This window comes from Mirounga leonina, unplaced genomic scaffold (assembly GCF_011800145.1).
Source record: "Mirounga leonina isolate KUSES-001 unplaced genomic scaffold, KU_Mleo_1.0 Mir_353, whole genome shotgun sequence".
NCBI classification, from domain to species: domain Eukaryota; kingdom Metazoa; phylum Chordata; class Mammalia; order Carnivora; family Phocidae; genus Mirounga; species Mirounga leonina.
The window spans coordinates 1,175,283-1,194,091 of record NW_023270699.1 but is presented as its reverse complement, the minus strand read 5'-3'; the positions used below and the strand labels follow the sequence as shown (position 1 = coordinate 1,194,091).

Genomic DNA, 18,809 nt, shown 5'->3' with positions numbered 1-18,809 from the left:
GATGCCGTTTGGTCACGGCTCCCTCCTTCCCTGCACGCCCTCAGGTGTCTGGAGACTTCGGGAGCGGGCTGGAGGAGACCCGGGAGCCTCTCAGGGAGCAGTCGGTGAGTGCTGTGAAGCCGAGGCTGCCCTCCTGGGGTCGTGGTGGGGGCCGCCCGCCCAGGACCCCGTCCAGCAGTGGGGCCGCGTGAGCGCACCCGCGGGAGACTTGCGTGGGCTCCCTGGGACCTGAGGACACATTCCCAGCTGGACGCCGGAACCCTGGGACTCAGGTGGCCCCTCCAGGAGATGTGCCCTCTTATCTCTGTCATGAGGGATTTAAAATAAGGTTTCTGATTCTAAAGGCTCCCTGAGTCTCTGGGGTGACCTCGTTCTGTTTACGCCTCTGCGTTAGCTTGTAGGGGCCTCAAAGTGCTAATGGTGGGTATTACGGCGAGGAAGGTTCCGGAGGCTGAGTCAGAGCTCACCCGGCTCCCCCGCCTGAATAATGCGCGGGAGGGAAACGGCGGCCTTTTTCCCTTTGCACGAACCTGTTGCCTCTGCCCTTTCCCCCAGCCCACCTCCCGTTGCCCCGTCCCAGGGCTTGCACACTGAGGGGCCGGGACAGTCAGGGTGCCAAGCTCCACCCACACAGGGGGCTCTGGAGACCCCCTGGTCTTGCACCGGCCGAAGCAGCGCTGGGAGGGCGCCCGGCGGGCCCCTAGGACATGACATCCTTGCGTGGTGCCCGTGATGGCCCCTGCCCGTGTCAGATGGCCTCTGGGTTCCTCGCAGATGGGGGCTGGATTTGGACAGTCGCCTCTTCACCCACCGAGCTCCCGTCTCCCCAGGGTTCCCTGGCACAAACCAGAGCCTCGGGATGCAGAGCCCCCACAGAAATGGGGGTCCGAGTTCTGCCACGGCCGCGGCATGAAGCGCCAGGGCTTTGCGGCCTCTCTTGGTGGGCTAGAGGAGCCGAGAACCAGAGCGGGTCACGCACGTTCGCCCTCCGCCCCATAGCCTGCTGCGCTGGAGCTGGGAAGCCCCGCCCGTCCAGGCTCCGGTTTGGGAAACCTGGCCCGCCGGCCGCGGTGGTGGCTTCCCTGAGCACAGAGGACTGGCCCACAGCCGGCGCAGGGTAGGCAGGCCGGCCCAGGGCACGCGCGGCATCCAGGGTCTCCCCACCTGCTGTCCATGGCCAGGCCTGCGCCTCCGCGTTCTCGTGCTCAGAGGCTGTGGTGTGTCGGGTGGCCTGCCGGGGCTCGGGGGTCCCAGGGCACCTCCCCCGCATCAGTGGGGCCCTGGCTGCAGGGGGAGGCCTGGTGTCCAGCCCTCAGGCTGGCTTCCCAGGAATGACGGTCACCGAGGGCCTTGACCTGCGCAGTCAGCAGGGAGCTCATGCCAAATGTGGGTCTGGCGGTTGCAGGAAGCCTCCTGACTGCGTAGTTGAACATGCGCGTGCTGGTGCCCACATCCTTGAGGCTCCAGTGGGTCTGGGGGACCCGGAAGACGGGGTTGCAGAGCAGGGCTGCCTGATCTCCTCAAGGGTGGGTGTCAGTCACCCGGCCTTGGCCGTGAAGTGCCGGGTCGTGGCCCCCGCCGAGGACAAGTCGCAGCCCCACGCTGTCTGTGCGGTGAAATGCTGGCCGCTCCTGCCCCCCCAGGCATCTGTGAGGCCCCCCCAGGCGGGTCCCTGACCTCGGGGAGGAGCCGCGGCCCTTGAGTGTCAGTGAGGGGCTGTCCTGGGGCCTGAGCGAGCGGGGCGGGTGCCCGCGCCTCCCTGGCACCCAGGAAGACCTCCAGCTCGGGGTGTTCGGTGGGGGGACCCTGTCCCCACAGGCTGTTTAGGAGAAGAGAGCTGTGGGGTCCCTGGCACATCTCCCTAGGATGAAGCCCCTGGTGTTTCGTTCCCATCTTTCTATAAGAATCTGTGAAGATCTTATCTTACAAACCACCTAACCTGGCAGATCGGCCGCGCACACACGCACAGGACATCCGCGTTTGCTGAATAATGGAGCCCTTTCTCCCACTCTCACCTTGCCAGGGTCCATCGCCCAAACCCAGCCTCCCCGAGGCTCCCCCGGTCACTTCTCCGCCCTTGGCTGCAGGCAGGGATGTGGAAGACTCCAGAACTGAAGAAATTGAGGAAGAAACCACGGTGTCTTCCTTGGGAGGTAAAACTATTCGGCGGCGTGCACGGGCGGCGAGGGGCTCTGTCCGTCGGGGACACGCGCAAAGCGGGGGGAGTGGTCAGCGCCCACCTGGCCCCCTGTGGCCCCAGCAGAGTCAGCTCGGAGCTGCTGCTGGGCCTGGCCTTGTCTTCACGGTTCGTTTCTTGTGTTGCTGTTGCTGGTGGGGGTTTGTGGGGCTGTCCCGAAGGTGCTGCAGGCTCGCTAGGAGGACACGAGGGTTGGCTTTGAAGGGGCACAAATCGTTGGACAGGTCGGCATTTGGGGTTGGGGACTTCCCCCGGTGGCCGTGGGGGTCTGCTGGCCGGGGTGGGGGTGGGGTTGCAGGTGTGGACCGGCCGGAGGCCAGGCCGCCGAGCTGCAGGTGCGCTGAGAATGTCCCCCGTCTGTTGCTGCTAAAGGATCACCATGAATGTGGCTCCTTGGGAGGCACCTGCGTCTTCCCTCGTGGTCCCAGGGCTGTGTCCTCTCCTGGAGGTCCCCGCAGAGGACCCGCTGCCTGCTCATTGGCAGAACTCAGGTCCCCGCAGCTGTGGGATGGTGGTTCCCCAGGGATCAGTCCTAGGTTCTAGAGGCAGCCCACGTTCCTCTGTTCCCAGCCACCCATGCATCTTCCAAGCCAATCACGGCAGGTGGAGTCCTCCTCATGCTTTGAATCTCCCGAACCTCCCCTCCTGCCTACCTCTACGGTTCTGGGGCCTCGAGTGATTATTGGGTTGTACCCCAATAATCCAGGTTAATCTCCCTACCTGTAAGTCAGCCACTCAGTAACCTCTAAGTTACACCTCCAGAGTGCTCTCACAGCAGTGCTAGATTCGTGTCTGGTGGGGCGAGCAGGGGCCAGCAAGCTTAGGGAGACGTTTTTAGGGTTCTGCCTTCCACACTTACATCAAGGTTGCAGAAAAGTATGTAGACATTTTTTTTTATTTTAGAGAAAAGCATTTACTGGTTTCAAAAAATTACTGAATTAATACATACTCAGTGCAGCTTAGAAACTTAGAGACTTGGCGGGTGGTCCCCCAGGACCCTGCCATTCACGTTCTGTGTGCCCGTCCTCTAAGGACCTGGTGCTGGTGGTGTTGGTTACAAACCTGCTTCCCGAGGCTGCAGCCAAGCCGGGCAAGGTTGGCAGAGAGTCCGGCCCCTCGGGGTCCCAAGTGAGGGACTCACCCCCCGCCCCGGGCCACAGGGTCCACTCCACCCCAGCCTCACTGTGCTCTCAGTCCAGGGCCAGAGCCCTGATGGGGCCTGGGGTCACTTGCTGTTTTTGTTTCTAGTACGATCAGCATACGTTTAAAACGTGCATCTGATAGGTTTTGACCTGTGTGTCGCCTGTGAAAGTATCACGAGGAAGGCGTGACCGCGTGCACCAGCCCCAGATGGGCGTCTCGCGCTCTGCAGTCCCTCCATGCTGCCCCCACCCTCGTCCCCAGCGACACCTGATCTTTCTGTTGCTGCGGACGCAGGCGTTTTCTAGAACGTTACGTATGTGGAATCACACACCCAGTGCCCGTTGGTCTGGACATTGGCTCGGCAGTCCTGAGCTCCATCCTGTTGTGATTTGCACTGATGGTTCGGGTGGTCTCCACGTGTGGACGGACCCGGAGCTGTCTGTCCGCTCAGCCGCTGGTGGACACTTGCGTCGCTTCCACTTTGGGGCTGTCGTAGCGGGAGATGCTGTGGGCTTCCCGGGCAGGCCCCTGCGGGGACACCTGCTCCCATTTGTCCCAGTCAGCACCTCGGGGTGAACGGCTGGGCCACAGACACGTGTGCGTTTCACGATTGAAGAAACTGCCTACTCTTTTCCAAGGTAGCTGCTCCGGACGCCGTTGCCCGCCGCTCCTGGGCGGCGCTGGGCGTGGCCACTCTCCCTCACAACCGTCCCAGCAGGTGCACGGGGCGGCCCCTGCTGTTGTCACCAGCCTGTCCCCGGTGACTGGCACTGTTGAGCAGCTTTCCACGTGCTTATGTGCCATTCACGCGTTGTCTTCGTGAAGAATCCGTTCCGATCTTAACGGGCTGCGTGTGTTCCCGACCCCGAGGGTTGGGAGGTCTTCATGCTCGGGATGGCACGCCTTTGTCAGGCCTATGTTCTGCAAATATTTTCTCAGTCTGTGGTTTATCTTTTCATTTTGTTAATAGTGTCGATAGAAGAGCAGAATGGGTTAGTTTTTTAATTTTGATGAAACTCCAATTCATTCATTTATGGATCTCACCTCTCTTGTCATGGCCGAAAAGAGTCACAAAGGTTTTCTGACGTGTTCTGGTAGCGTCACGGTTCCAGGTTTTGCATTTTGCTCTATGATCCACTTTGAGTCCAGTTTGGTATTTGGCAAAGTACGGTTCTCCGCTCCCCTCCCTCCCCTCCCTCCCCTCCCCTTTATTAGAAAGACCTTCCATTCTCCTGCTGAGCTGAGTCTGTGCCTTTGTTGGAAGTCAGCTGCCCGTATGTGTGAGCGCCGGTTTCTGGACTCCGGTGCTGTTCCGTGAGCCCATCTGACTATCCGGACAACACCACCACACTGTCCTGATTCCTGTAGCTTTGTAAATAAGTCTTGGAATGACGTTGTGTGAGTCCTCCAAATTTGCTCTTTGGGAAGCTGCTTTGGTTTTCTATGTCCTTTGCATTTTCTTATGCATTTTAGACTCGGTTTCTCAGTTTCTGTGAGGACGGCCAGCTGGAGCTTTGGCTGGATGTCTCCGGCGCCGCCGCCAGTCCCGGGGGAGGCATGGGCAGCCTAGCAGCACCGAGTCTTCCAAACACAGCTTCTCTCCTTTGCTTTCTTTCAGCAAGATTTTGCTGTTTAAATGTTTGCCGAGGCAGAGATTTTAAATTTGCCCTAAATCATGCTAGTATTTGGAATACGGGCCTGAGAGGTTTGCACCCCATGCCGTCCACCGTGGGGAAGGGGCCAGGCTGCCCTCCCGCACCGACTTGAGACTCGCGGTGGATCCCCGGTGGGCGGTGTCCGACTGCGAGTCAGCTGGGCAGAGGGGCATTCCAGGAGGCACTGGTGGGGTGGTTCAGGGCTGTGGTCAAGGCAGTGGCCAGCACCCCACACCGTGGAGCGCGGACACGGCTCCGATTCATTCTGGATGCAGGACAGGGTCCTGCACAGCTGTGCGGGGCGGGGAGGTGGGTACAGCCCCGGACAGTGTGAGCGCCCGTCCCTGGTTACCTAAAGGGCCTCAGATCCCACGCGGTCTCCATGCGCCGCCCGCGACACGGCCCAGCGAGGGGAGGGAGATTCCTCCCAACCTCCCTCAGCAAACGGGCCTCACTGCCGCGTGAGCCCCGGGTCTGCAAACCGCTTGGCAGTGCCAATCCCAGTGGCTGAAGGATTGGGGGAGCAGCCTTAGTGCACCCCCCAAATTCCTTGTCGGTCACGAAGGGGAAGGTGCCCATCCTGGCCCCCGTCCTGGGATGACCAGGGCAAGCCGGCGGCCAGTATTTCGGGCGCCTGTGCTCTGTGGTTCCTTGTCTGCGTTGTCTTGTTGCCCCGAAGCCCTGTGGGAACGTCCGCAGCTCCGGGCCCTGCAGAGGCAGGCCAGTGGCTGATTTGGCCGCACTCGGCCCACGGGCAGGACACTTCCTGGGGTCCTGGAACCTCCACCCTCAACCGTCCCCAGGAAGAAGCTACAGAGGACGGCGTTGGGCCAATGGAGACACTTGAACCTGAGCTGTGTGTTCAGTCACTGTATATAACAGCACAGAATATCCCGAGTGTGGCCATCTGGCGTCAGAAAGTGTCCTCGCTCTTGGGGGACATGTGGTATTCTGGAGGGAGGGCTGTGATGAATGCAGCAAACTTCAGGGGTTCGGTGAGAGAAGGAACGACGTGTGTGCACATGTGTGCTTGTCCGAGTGTGTGTCCATGTGCATATGTGTATGTGCACGTACACGTGTGCATCTACACGTGTGCATGCGTGATGCGTGTGCGTGTGTACATGTGAGCGTGTACGTGTGCATGTGTGTATACATGTGAGCGTGTGCTGTGTGCATGCGTGTGTGCAGGTGCCTGTGTGCATTGAGCGTGCACGTGTGCGTGTGTGTACATGTGAGCGTGTGTGTGCATGTGTGTGCATGTGTGCGCGTGTGTACATGTGAGCGTGTGCATGTGTAAATGTGAGCGTGTACATGTGTGTGCATGTGTATATGTGAGCGTGTACAAGTGTGCGTACATGTGTACATGTGAGCGTGTATGTGTGCGTGTGTGCATGTGAGCGTGTATGTGTGTGTGCGTGTGTACATGTGAGCGTGTATGTGTGTGGACGTGTGGACGTGAGCGTGTACGTGTGTGTGTGTGGACGTGTGTGTGTACATGTGAGCGTGTATGTGTGTGTGTGTGCGTGTGAGCGTGTACGTGTGTGTGCATGTGTGTGCGTGTGAGCATGTACGTGTGTGTACATGTGAGCGTGCACCTGTGCGTGTGTACATGTGTGTGCATATGTACATGTTACCGTGTGCGTGCATGTACATGTGTGCTTGTGTGTCATGTGAGCGTGTACATGTGTGTGTGTGTGCGTGCACGTGTCGGGGGACATGGCTGGGCTCCAAGCTGGCTGAGTCCTGGGACTGTAGGCAGCCTGGGGTTGGGCGGTGAGCCCAGGGTGCAGCCTGGGTCATGCTCCGGGGTATGACGGCCGCCTCTGCCTCCCCCAGCTCGGACCCTCCCCGGCTTGGATGCGGTCACCATAGAGAGTGTTCGGAGCGTTGGCGGCGGCCTGGAAGAGGTGAGGCCCCCTCCCCTGACCCCAGGGCGGTCAGTGCTTCTAGTCCACTCACGGGTGACCTGGGTACAGCTCCTGGGGCTGCACCCCTTCCTCTGGGCTCCTCCTGGGCCCGCACCCGGGGGGCACCAGCAGCCCTGAGCAGCACTAGGAGCCTGTGGCTGGCCCTGTTGGCGCCAGGACCCGCTGTGTGTCCTGTGCATGTCCCCTGGGACTCGGGAGGGTGCCGCCGCGGGACCCCCAGCCTGTGCCCTCACCTCTTTGTCCCCAGGGTCATGCAGTGCAGAGTCCCGATGCACGGCCTATACCCGGGCCGCAGGGCCCCCCTGGCCCCCCAGGGCCTCCAGGGAAGGATGGTGCCCCCGGAAGGGACGGTGAGCCGGTGAGTCCACCTTCCCGGGGCCGGGCCGGGGTGAGGGGCTTGGGCAGGAGGGGGCAGGTGGGATTGTGGTAGAGCAGCAGTTCCCAGGATGGAGACCTCGGGACGGCCCTGACCACGAGGCTGCATCCTCCCCGCTCCGGGAGGCGGAGGGTGGTCAGCGGTCAGGGAGGCTGCCGGCAGGGCCAGCCCGCGCGGTGGGAGGGAGGATCTCCATCTCCATCCCCGGCTCCTCCGCGGGGCTTGGAGAGCAGGGCTCTGGGCCCGTGTTCCGATCGGGGTGGGGAAAATGGGTGTAGCTTTCTGTCACTAACGGTTCTCTCGCACGTTCCAGGGGGATCCCGGTGAAGATGGGAGACCGGTAAGTTGGCTTTTCTTCCAGAGTCAGGTTTATCTGTCACATTTGTGCGAGACCCTCAGGCTTTTTACCTTGTGACACTCCGTCAACTCAACTCAGCACAGAGATTTCAAAATGAACCCATTTTGGAAAATGCAGCTTAACTTTTGCTAAGAAAATACAAGTCGAACTGTTGATAGAAAAATGCAAAGTTATGTGGACGCTTCTCCGGCGGCTTCTTCCAGGGCTCGGCTGTCTGTCCTGGCCGCGTGTCTTTGGCGGTGTGGGTGGCGACGGCACAAAGCTGTGTCCTCCCTGACCGAGCTGCTGGTCTTTGTCCTCCAGGGCGACCCTGGGCCGCAGGGCTTCCCCGGGACCCCGGGAGATGCGGGCCCCAAGGGCGAGAAGGTGAGCCTCTGAGCTGTCTGGGCCGCGGGCTGTGCGCGTTACATTCTCCAGCCCTGGCTGCATCGGGGGCCACACACCCTGATGTAACTGTGACTTATATCCCCAGGGGGACCCTGGGGTTGGGCCAAGAGGACCCCCAGGACCCCAAGGGCCTCCAGGGCCACCAGGACCCTCCTTCAGACATGACAAGCTGGTGAGTTGAGCCTGCGGCCTCTTCCAGCACGGGGCCCACCCACTGCCCCAGGACAAGGGACCCCCTTCCCGACTTGGCTCCCAGCGCCTCCTGCTTCAGACTCACCTGACTTGCCAAGAGGGTTTCCGGGCCCATGAGTCGGCTCCTGCCTTCCGGGCTGCAGGGCTGACCTCAGGCGTGGGGCGGGGGCCGGGTGGGGGGGCCTGAGCTCCCAGTGACACGTCTTGGGCTCTTTCCCTCAGACCTTCATTGACATGGAGGGGTCCGGGTTCGGCGGTGACCTGGAGAGCCTCCGAGTGAGTGTCCCTGGGTCCTGCTGGCTCCATGTGCTTGTGGTGGGGGTGGCACTGATGCCCAAGGGGATCCTGTGGGGGTGGGGGCCGAGCCTCGGCAGGTGCTGGGTGCCGTAATCACCCTGTGTTTCTCCATGTCCAGGGCCCCAGAGGCTTCCCCGGCCCCCCAGGACCCCCAGGCGTCCCAGGCCTGCCTGGAGAGCCAGGCCGCTTTGGGATGAACAGCTCAGACGTCCCAGGACCCGCAGGCCTTCCTGGTGTGCCTGGGCGGGACGGGCCCCCTGGGCTTCCTGGCACCCCGGTAAGGCCCACCTCCTGCCCCTCCTGCCCTTGTCCCCATCTAGGCTCGGCCTGGACTGGGGGGCAAACACCAAGCCCCACCCCTACTCCCCGAATCCTCATAGGGAGGGGGCTCAGAACCCTGCGGCTCCCTGCTCCCAGCTATTGCAGTTGGGCCACGTGAGCCAGGTGCGCATAATGTGGTGTTTGCTCGGCAGCAAGCTCCGGACATACGATTCAGCACACGTGGCGTCTTCCCGTGGGTGGCACACCGCTCTGTGTGGGTGACCAGCCCCTCACCCTCCCCTCTTTGATCAACTCAAACAAAAGTAGAGGAAAGGAAAGAAATATAAAAACTGAGCGGAGCTGTCTGCACCCTGTGAGCGTGAGCAGGGTCTCTGGTGAGCCGCGACTCTGGCCCGTCCAGGGAACATTCCGGCGGCCTGGATTCTCAGGAACTGCACACGCCCAGATAATCGTCCGTTAACCCATAAATCTTTCTCAGCAACTGCATTCCATCTGGTCCACACTCTGCTTTTTTCTCCCCCAGGGTCCGCCGGGTCCTCCAGGAAAAGACGGAGGACCAGGGAAGATGGGCCAGAAAGGCAGCCCCGTAAGTCTGGGGGGCCAGCTGCAGTGCCACGTGCAGGCGGGGGGGCGCGGCCAGGTGACCTCCGCGCACGGGAAAAGCCACCAAGGCGGCGACACGGAGGGTGCGGCCACCCTCCGCCAAAGCCACCAGGGTCTGATCAGGGGGGCCAGCGGTGTCCGGAGTTGGCTGAGAACTACACAAAAATTCAGGAGTCCGTGACCAGTGTTTCTTCACGGTGACGAGCGCACTCGGGGATTTTGTGTAATACTGACACTTGATTTGGAAGTTTCGTCTCAAGTTTTAATTCTGGTTACAGCTGGGGTCTGTGGTTTCTAGGATGGGGATGTGGGCCGTCCTGTGCGATCCTTCCAGGCTGCGTGGGGCTGAACAGGGGCACGCGGTCCGGGAACCCACTGTGCCCAGGGCCCTCCCCGTGGGGATAGCTGGGCTAGAGGGGCTCTCCCGCTGGGGGCGTCGGCAGCCGGTCGGTCCCACCCCCGAGCCTCGGATCCCCCCTGGAACGGAGTGGGGGCGGCAATAGCCCACATGTGTGCTGGGCCGCGAGGAGACCCCCAGAGCTCTAGACGCACGTCCCCCGGGGAGCGGCATGCAGGCATCCGGCTCCCGCGACAGGACGAGATCAGCACCAGGGACAAACAGTGGCCTCGTGGGTCGGGATAAAATGAGTGAAACCGTTTGCTTTTCCTTCACTGGCTGCATGTCGTTTGCTTTGAGTGACTGTTGTCTCTTTTGTGCAGGGTGAAGTGGGCGCCCCAGGACCTAAGGTACGGACAAGACAACCTGGCTGTCAACTGAGTGGGAAACTGGAAAAAATAAATATAAAAGAGCAGCCCAGGTGGAGATTCCAGAGCACTAATGCTTACATAGAAGCTTTACAAAGATCGAACATTATTAGCTGAGCTTTTTTGATGTGACCAAAAGGCACTAAGATCAAAACCAAGAAAGTAAAATTTAAGATTTCCCTAAAATTAGCCCTCAGGTCAAGGGGGTGGTAATATGTCAAAACTGCTGAATATTTGTTAAACGAGACCGTACGTGGGTGAGCACCAGCCACAGGGGCAGCTCCCGGAGGGCCCGGGGCCCTAGCCCTCGGGGGGCTGCCTCTGAGGCCTGTGGGAAGCGGTGAGGGGACCCCAGCCCGCTGCAGGGGCCTTCCAGGGGGCGTGCCGCATGCGTGACAGGGCAGGTCACTCTTCTGCCCTGGCTGTGGGCCAGCAGAGCCCGTGTCCCTCACAGCCAGGAGAAAACCGTGGTCCCTGCATTGGCAGATGAGGGGAGGTGGTGTCGGGTGGGGCTGGGCCAGGCGGCGTGGATCCGGCCTCAGGACCGACCCTGCGCTGAGCCCAGCCCTGTGCAGGAGGGTCTCCCTGTCTCGGATCCCCATGCCCCTGGCCTGCTCACTCGCCGGCCGGCACCTGGCCTTGGGACCCTCAGGCCCTCCTGCTCTCCACCACCCCCAGAAGCGCTCTGAGCCCCCATCTGCCTCCCCCCTCGCTGCACAGGGCGCCCTCCCCTCGCTTGCCCGCCACAGTGTGTCCCCACCCTCCTCTGCCAGGAGCCGAGCGCTCTGTGCACACCTTGCACCAGACCTGGAGGGAACGTCTCAGGCCCGTGCTCTGGGGGTCTCCCTCTGTTGTTTCATTTTTATTTTTATTTTTATTTTTCTGACTCAGCAAAGTAGTTTATTTCTTGCTTAGCCAGCGTCCTGGGCAGATATTCAGTCAGCGACTCCCTTTCCTTGCTGTTATTCGGGGCCCTCGGCTCCTTCTGTCTTGCGCTCTACCGCCCGTGGGTCACAGAGTGGCGCGCATTGCTTCCGCTCACGTGACGTGGGAGAAACCGTGGCAGTACAGCCATGCCCAGGTTGGCGGGGGATGCGGAGAACAGCGGCTTCTGGTAGGGAGCCAGGGGTCTCTTTCCTATACACCCACCCCTCGTGGTTCCGTTTGTAAAGTGGATACAGTCATGTCTTAAAGTCAGAGGAACAACAGGTGCTATTGGGTTTGCTACGTGGAACCTCATTTTTCGTTGGCTTTTCAGATTTGTTAAAAAGCCTACAAGGAAAGTGGGTGCACAGGGCATGCAGTGGCTTCTCAGGGCTTAGCCACAAGTGGGGACATCCTCTTTCCCCACCTGTGCAGGGAAGGCAGGGTGACCCTGGGCCTGTTGGCGCTCCTGGGGAGAATGGCTTGGCAGGAGCCCCTGGACCAGCCGGCCCACCAGGGCCCCCCGGGCCCCCCGGGCCACCAGGACCAGGACTTGCTGCGGGGTTTGTGAGTACAAATTGCTGCCATCCCCCAGGCAAACCCCAGGCAAACCCCAGGCACCCCACACTGGCGGTCTCCCCAGCCCCGTGGTGGAGCCGGCGTCCCAGCCCCATCAAGCCCCCAGTCCTAGCCCCGTCCAGCCCTGTCCTAGCCCCCATCCCAGCCCCCAACCCGGCCCTCGTCCCAGCCCCCATCCAGCCCCCCCGTCCCAGCCCCCGCCCAGCCCCCGCCCAGCCCCCTGTCCCTGCCCCCGTCCCAGCCCCCGTCCAGCCCCGTCCCTGCCCTGTCCCAGCCACATCCCAGCCCCCCCGTCCAAGGCCCCGTCCAGCCCCCCCATCCTAGCCCCCGCCCAGCCCCTGTCCAGCCCCCTCCCTGCCCCTGTCCCAGCCCCTGTCCAGCCCCCTCCCTGCCCCTGTCCCAGCCCCTGTCCAGCCCCCATCCAGCCCCCGTCCAGCCCCCCCATCCCAGCCTCCATCCCACCCCCCCGTCCCAGCCCCCGTCTGAGCCCCCGTCTGAGCCATGAGCTCACCGAACGCAGGGTGTTTATGGCCCTGCCTAACTCCTGTCCGTGTCAGTGCCCGGATGGTACCACGCGGTGGACCCGTGGGTGGTGGGAAGGAGCAGCCGTCCGTTTTCTTAAGCGGTCATTGCTCAGGGCCCGTGTCCAGTGCATGCTGGGGGAAGGCTGCTCCCCGGGACAAAAGCAGAAACCAAACACCGTCAGACAGCCAGGCTCCCAGCAGGTGCTCAGCCCACAAGTAAATTACCTACACTCAGGAGGGCTGCCCAGGCCCAGTAGGGTCCCTGCTTCTTATCCTCGGGCCAAGGACGCCTGCTTGCGGGTGACCTCGGCCCCCGGAGCCCGCCCCGTTCAGCCAGGGCCGAGTCTGCACCAGTGGCCGGCTCGAGGAGGGGTCTCTTCCCGTGACACCGGCCCAGGTGCCCCTCCTGTGCTCTCCGCAGGATGACATGGAAGGCTCCGGGAGACCCTTCTGGTCAACGGCTCAAGGAGCCAGTGGGTCGCAGGTACTGCCCTCGCGGGGCTCGCTCTGCTCTCGGGGAGGGGGCGTCCCTGGGACCAGCCCCCCAGTGGGGACCAGCAAGGCCGCTGACTCCTGGGCACTGTCCACCCTCGGGGCCTTCAGGATGGGAGTGGACTCTGCATGCAGGAAGTGCAGCTGGTGGTGCAGGGAGTGGACAGGGGGCAGTGAGCCCTAAAAGATGGGTCTTTCTGGAAAGTAGCAGTCCTCCAGTCTCTGTAGGGCTCCAATTGGGGGACATGATAAACTTCTGACCTGAGTAGAATTTTTTCAATGAAAACGGGCACATTCCTGAGAAATCCCACCTTGTTCTGCTGTTAACATCTGTGCCAGTCGGGGTTGGGTTGGGCGGACCAGAGACACCCTGGAGTGCCCAGGACTTAGGACAGGTCGGGGGTGCGTCCTGGGGGTGGGCAGTCCCTCTGTCGTGGCCACTGGACGGCCGGGATGCCCTTCAGCCAGCGTCCACCATGGGCGCAGATGCTCCACCTGGCGAGGGTGAGCTGCCGGCAACGTTAATGAGAATCTTCTCTTGGGCGGAAACGAAGCCCCTGATAAGCTATTTGCTGTTTAATTCAGTGTCTTTCCTTTTACGTATTAAAAATCCTAGTCTTTGGTGGTTGCAGTCAGCTGCCTGGGCATCCAGTGGGGTGTGAGCCCAGAGGGACAGGTCACTCTTGTGTGGCCTGAGGGCAGAGGGACCCGATGGGAGGCGGCAGCGAGGTGCCGGGGGCATGGGTCCCGTCCCTCTGTAGGGTCCTAGACTCAAGTGCCCAGGAGGGGTCGGCAGGGCTGTTTTATGGCTGTGGAGGAGACGGGGACCCTCGGGGGCCCAGGAGAGTTGCAGAGGCAGTGCCCAGAGCAGGACCGAGCGGCCGGCCGTCTGCTCGAATGCACTCACCCTTCCGTCACATCAAGTGGCTGCCGACCCCCGCGGAGGGCATCGGGCATGCCTGCCCCAGCAGAATGCCCGAGTGCTGCCTGAGGGGCCCAGCAGGTGCCGGGGACGCACCACCACTCCCGTGATCGCCCGGGGCTGCTGACGCCTGTGGGAGGAAGACCCTCCATGCAGGGACTCAAGCTCTGTTCCTTCTCTGCCCCGCAGGGACCGCCCGGCCCGCCTGGGGTCAAGGTCAGTGAGCGCCCCCCTCCCTCCCCGCTAGAAGAGTAGCCTGAGTCCACCGCGGGCGATGTGTGAACTACAGAAAACCCTAACGGGAATCAACGATCACACACCACCCATCCCCAGCTTCCGTGTTGGGGGTGGGGGGCATTCATCCCATCCCTAGTTTCCGTCTTCGGGGGGGCGTTCATCCCATCCCCAGCTTCTGTGTTGGGGGTGGGGGGCATTTGTCCCATCTCCAGCTTCCATCTTCAGGGGGGCGTTCGTCCCATCCCCAGCTTCTGTCTTTGGGGGGGCGTTCGTCCCAACCCCAGCTTCCGTGTTGGGGGGGCATCCTTCTAAAGCTGCGTGGTCCCTGCCTTCGTGCATCTGAAGGGTGCTTGCCCACCTGGGAAGACAGAGGAACCTGCCCCCACCCCACCTCCCAGGCTCTGGGGCAGTGGGGGGGGGCGCCCAGGGGACTCCTCCCACCTCCCTGCTTTGCTCTCTGCTCCCCAACCCTCCCCCTGGAGGACACCAGCCCCCATCCCTCCCCATGGGTGGCCGGGGCGAGGGGCCCCCAGGAGGGCCCCCCTCAGGCACACCATGTCCCCCACACACATGGGTTCGAGGGCGTGCAGGCTCCACCGGAGGATGTTTTAGAAAGTTCCTTTGATGAATGTTGTCTTAAAAGGTTTTGCTTGATTTGTAAAACTTTGGGATGTCTCAGAAAGTTGGGTTTTAGAAAGGCACACTGGCTCGCTTTCTTAAGAATGGAGTCATCTGGTGGAGGGGCTCCTTGGGCAAACGGAAGGCGCAGCTTCCAGAACAGTCTAGGCCCCACTGTGCCTGCATAGCCCCTGCGGCCCCCGGGACCCTCCGCTCTGGGCTGAGCAGGGAGGGGGCCCTGAGAGGCCACCCACATCGTTAGCCCTCCCTTCCTTCCTCCTGGAGGAGGAGGAGGGTGGACGCCGCCGTGGGGGTGGGCTGCCCATACTCCGCACTCATGGGGCCCCTTCTCCCACTCTAGGGGGATCCTGGAATAACCGGACCACCGGGCGCCAAGGTAAGGAAGAGCCTTTTCTCGGGTTCAGGAAATCAGGGATCTTTCCCAGCCCCATTCGTGAGCAGAGGGGGACCCCATCGGCCCATCGCCCCGTCCCCCTGAAGCCACAGACTAGGGATGAGGTTTGCATGGAGTGACCTCCAAGGCCAGACCCAGGGTCATTCTCCCTTTGGTTCTTGCTTGTGCTGTCTGGCCTCAGCCTTCATTCCTTAGAGTCCAAGATTGTCCCAAGGGCACCCACCCCCAGGGCAACCCCCAGGACACCCCCATCCAGGACACTGACCCCCCAGGATACCCCAGGACGCCTACCCGCCAACACCCCCAGGACACCCCCTCACCCCAGACCCGTTCCTCCCGGCTCTAAGGTGTGAATCTTGGGAACCACAGGAATCTGTCCAACCATGGCCCCCTCCCCTTCTCTGCCCCTCGGGGCTCCGAGGAAGGAGGCTGGAGGCCAACTGGGCTGAATCACCCTCAGGGGTGTGAGCTGGTGACCCACAGAAGCCCCAGCCTGCTCAGCCCCCCGGACACCAGGGTTTGCTGGGCGGTGGGCTGACACTCGTCTCTCCCTGTGTTGGGTACAGGGAGAAGTCGGGGCCGACGGACCTCCCGGGTTCCCCGGCCTCCCTGGCAGAGAGGGCTCGGCCGGAGCCCAGGTGAGTGGCTCCCAGGATTGCAGTGGGGGAGGCCACCCTGTAGGAGCTGCTCTGATAAAGCCGGAGCCCCAGTGTGGTCTCCGGGATTCCTGACCAGTTCTCTGTACCCCGAGGGGCTCAGACCCCGGCTCCACAGGCCATGGGCTGGGGATGCAGCCTGCCTGCGCCCCCCCCAGGAAGGAAGTGCTCTCTCCATCTTCACTTGGGGCCCATGCTGGTGGCCTGGGGTCTCTGGGGAAGGGGGTCAGGTTCTGTTTAAGGTGACCCATTTCCTTTCCATCTCTTCAGGGACCCAAAGGAGAAAAAGGGACCCAGGGAGAGAAAGTAAGTTGGGGCTCAGGGTCCGCAAGCAGGGCAGGTGCATGGCCAGGCCTCGGGGGTGCCCTTGCCCCTGCCACCTGCGTGGCCTCGGAGGCTTGGGGCAAAGACCCCCAAGTCTGGGGTGCTGGCTTGGAACCTGCCCTGCTGGGATGGGGGGCTCTCAGGCCTGCCGTCCTCAGCCCCGGGCGCCTCCTCACACTCTGTAGGCTCCAGGAACCCCTCCAAGGCCTGGGTGGGTTGGGGGTCCCTCCCAGAGCTGCCCTGACAATCCAGAGGCCCCCACAAGCAATCTGAGTGCCAGACACTGGCTTTCTCTTCCAGGGCGACCCAGGGAGGGACGGAGTGGGGCAGCCTGGCCTCCCCGGACCCCCCGGACCCCCGGGGCCTGTCGTCTACATGTCGGAGCAGGATGTAAGGACACTGCATGGCCGGGCAGGCGCTCTGCCCGCCGTTCCCCCCAGCACTGGCTACAGTGGGTGCAGGCCCGGCCCTGACCCTGCGGGGGGCTGGGAGGCCATCGGGGCCGCTGACTCTCTCCACCCAGGGTGACCCCCAAAGTTCTATTCAGAACCAGTGACTGTGTCTCATTCTGGTGAGACTTTTACATTATTTAAAAGAGAAGAAAAATACGGGTTGGGTGTCCAGAGAGAAACGGGAGTTCTGTAGCAGAAAATCGAGATGGAACGAGTCCCCTCCCGCCAGGCCTTGCAGAGCCTCCCTGCCGGGGTCCCCCTGCCCCTGCCGATGCTGGTGGCTCTGCTCCGGCCCCCAGGCCCAGCAGGGAGGTGGGGGACTGGCCCTGGGCCCCAGGGTCTCCGGAAGGTTCTCCAGTGCAGGGCAGGCTCCCGGCAGCTGGCTTCCCCCTCATCTGAGGGACCTTGAGGCCAAAGCCTGGAGGACTACCGAGGCAGTTTTTCTTGCACAGTCAGTTTCTGTGCGGATTTGTTGATCCTGTAAGAGAAGCTGGATTTTCGTTGTAAACGTGCTGTCTCTTCCTTCCTTCCGCGGTCCCTTGTCTCTCCGGTGTGCCCACAGAGAGTGCTGGGAGGCGTGCCGGGACCCGAGGTACGTGCAAGTCGTCCCCGGTGAGAACCGCAGCCCACATCCACGCGCCCACCCTGCACTGACCCGCCCCTCTCTCCCGCAGGGCCGGCCGGGGTTCGCGGGCTTTCCTGTAAGTGGCCGCTCAGCCCGCCCTGCACCAGCCGGGAGCCCCCGGCAAGCCCAGCGCCGGAGGGGGCCCGCAAAGCCGAGGAACCTCCCGGGTCCTGAGCAGAAGCCCCCCTGGGACCAGGGCGGAGGCTTGGGGTGGGGGTCTTGGGGCAAAGGGTCGTGAGCCCTCCTCCACCTGACACGGGTTAGGACCAGGAGGCAGCCGTGGTGGGCCAGGGTCCCTCGTGTGACCCTCATTCCTGCCTGTCTCCCCACAGGGACCAGCCGGGCCAAAGGGAGATCTGGGCTCCAAAGGCCAGAGGGGCCTCCCGGGACCCAAGGTGAGCGGCTCGGGCATCATCTGCCCAGGGACCACCCCATCCGTGACCCTGGGGGTGTGGACACGTGGCCAGGAGATGTGACCGATTCTGACCTCCCCGTGGCCCATGGAGGCCCCGTGGAGACGCCCCCACCTCAGAGCCCGGGGAGGGGAGGCCCCGCTCACCACGCTCTGGGGTGTGGGGGTCAAGGACCCCCCTCCCCAGAGCTGGCCTCACGCCTGCCCCCTACGCTGTTCCAGGGTGAGAAGGGTGAGCCGGGCCCGGTGTTCAGCCCCGATGGCAGCTTGCTGGCCCCCGCCCAGAAAGGGGCCAAGGTGAGTCAGGTGCCTGGGATGGCTCGCCTTCGTCCAGGCCGGAGAGGGGCATTTCCAGGGGCTGTGGAGGGTCCCAAGAGGGGCCAGTTCCTGCCCAACTGTGAGAGCCGCTCCTAAGCAGGTTCCAGAAACTTCTGTAGCCTGGGCCCTTGGCCTTTTCCTGTCTGTCCGTCGGTCACAGCCACACCAGAAAGAACCTCGAGGTCCTGCAGAGCCCTGCCTGTCCAGCCCAGCCACCACCGGCCGGCCCCTGGTTCTCCCCTGCAGACGGGCTGGGGGCTCTCAGCAGGGGGGGGTGTCCAGCCCAGGCCTTGCTTGCAGGAGCTGCCCCGCCCGGAGGACAAGGCTGCCCCTCAGGCTCTGAGGGCTGCCACTGGGGTGGGGTCCCAGCTCTCCTCCCTCAGGAGGCTCAGGAGTGGGTTGAGGGGACTATGCCCCAGGTCGCCACCCCCACACAGGCTCTGGGAGGGTCTGGGGAAGACCTGGATCCAGATTCAGTGGCCATGGGGGGCTTTCCTGCCGGGGCCCCGAAAGCTCGCGGGGTTGTTTGGGGGTGGGCCGTGGGACCTCGGATCTCCAGGCCCAGAGAACTCTGCCAGCGCTGAGGTCGGGGGGGGGTCCCCATGGTGGGCCTCATCCATGCAGCCCTGGGACAAAGACCCCAATCCAGAGTGTGCTCCCTGCGCCGTGTCCTCCCTCCCTGGTGTCAGAGCCCCGAGGGCGCTGCCTGGGGGGCGGCCTGCAGCCATCTGACCGTGCGTCTGGTTTTCTGTTCAGGGAGAGCCTGGCTTCCGAGGACCCCCGGTGAGTAGGCCCACACCTCCCCCGCACAGCGAACACGCGTGTGCAGTCTCAAAGAACACGCAAGGCCGCTGAGGTGCTGTCACAGCTGGGCCGCTGAGTGGATGCGGGTGGCCCGAGTACATCCCCGCTGCACCTTTCAAATGTGGGGCCAGGTCGCGGGCGGGAGGCCCCGCGGGGGCCAGTCTCTGCTCACCTGAAAGGTCCCTTCTCCTTTCTGCAGGGCCCCTACGGACGGCCGGGGCACAAGGGAGAGATTGGCTTCCCTGGGCGGCCGGTAAGGACCCGGGATCTCGTGCCACGCGGGGCAGCATGGGGGAGGGGAGTGGCCCCCGTCCCTCCGGTTGT

The 18,809-nt window shown here is 62.8% G+C and overlaps 1 protein-coding gene across 1 annotated transcript in view; it reads left to right on the top strand.

Moving 5' to 3' along the window:
• Window positions 1-18,809, top strand: part of COL18A1 (collagen type XVIII alpha 1 chain) — a 50,983-nt gene that overhangs the window by 21,427 nt on the left and 10,747 nt on the right. The window contains exons 4-27 of the mRNA XM_035030030.1: window positions 45-104; window positions 2,024-2,153; window positions 6,832-6,902; window positions 7,171-7,281; window positions 7,613-7,639; window positions 7,961-8,023; window positions 8,130-8,216; window positions 8,459-8,512; window positions 8,652-8,810; window positions 9,339-9,401; window positions 10,139-10,165; window positions 11,543-11,674; window positions 12,632-12,694; window positions 13,814-13,840; window positions 14,841-14,876; window positions 15,461-15,532; window positions 15,821-15,856; window positions 16,175-16,264; window positions 16,889-16,918; window positions 17,001-17,027; window positions 17,284-17,346; window positions 17,586-17,660; window positions 18,438-18,464; window positions 18,685-18,738. Coding sequence (XP_034885921.1) covers window positions 45-104; window positions 2,024-2,153; window positions 6,832-6,902; window positions 7,171-7,281; window positions 7,613-7,639; window positions 7,961-8,023; window positions 8,130-8,216; window positions 8,459-8,512; window positions 8,652-8,810; window positions 9,339-9,401; window positions 10,139-10,165; window positions 11,543-11,674; window positions 12,632-12,694; window positions 13,814-13,840; window positions 14,841-14,876; window positions 15,461-15,532; window positions 15,821-15,856; window positions 16,175-16,264; window positions 16,889-16,918; window positions 17,001-17,027; window positions 17,284-17,346; window positions 17,586-17,660; window positions 18,438-18,464; window positions 18,685-18,738 — 1,584 coding nt within the window. The remainder of the gene's footprint in view (window positions 1-44; window positions 105-2,023; window positions 2,154-6,831; window positions 6,903-7,170; window positions 7,282-7,612; window positions 7,640-7,960; window positions 8,024-8,129; window positions 8,217-8,458; window positions 8,513-8,651; window positions 8,811-9,338; window positions 9,402-10,138; window positions 10,166-11,542; window positions 11,675-12,631; window positions 12,695-13,813; window positions 13,841-14,840; window positions 14,877-15,460; window positions 15,533-15,820; window positions 15,857-16,174; window positions 16,265-16,888; window positions 16,919-17,000; window positions 17,028-17,283; window positions 17,347-17,585; window positions 17,661-18,437; window positions 18,465-18,684; window positions 18,739-18,809) is intronic.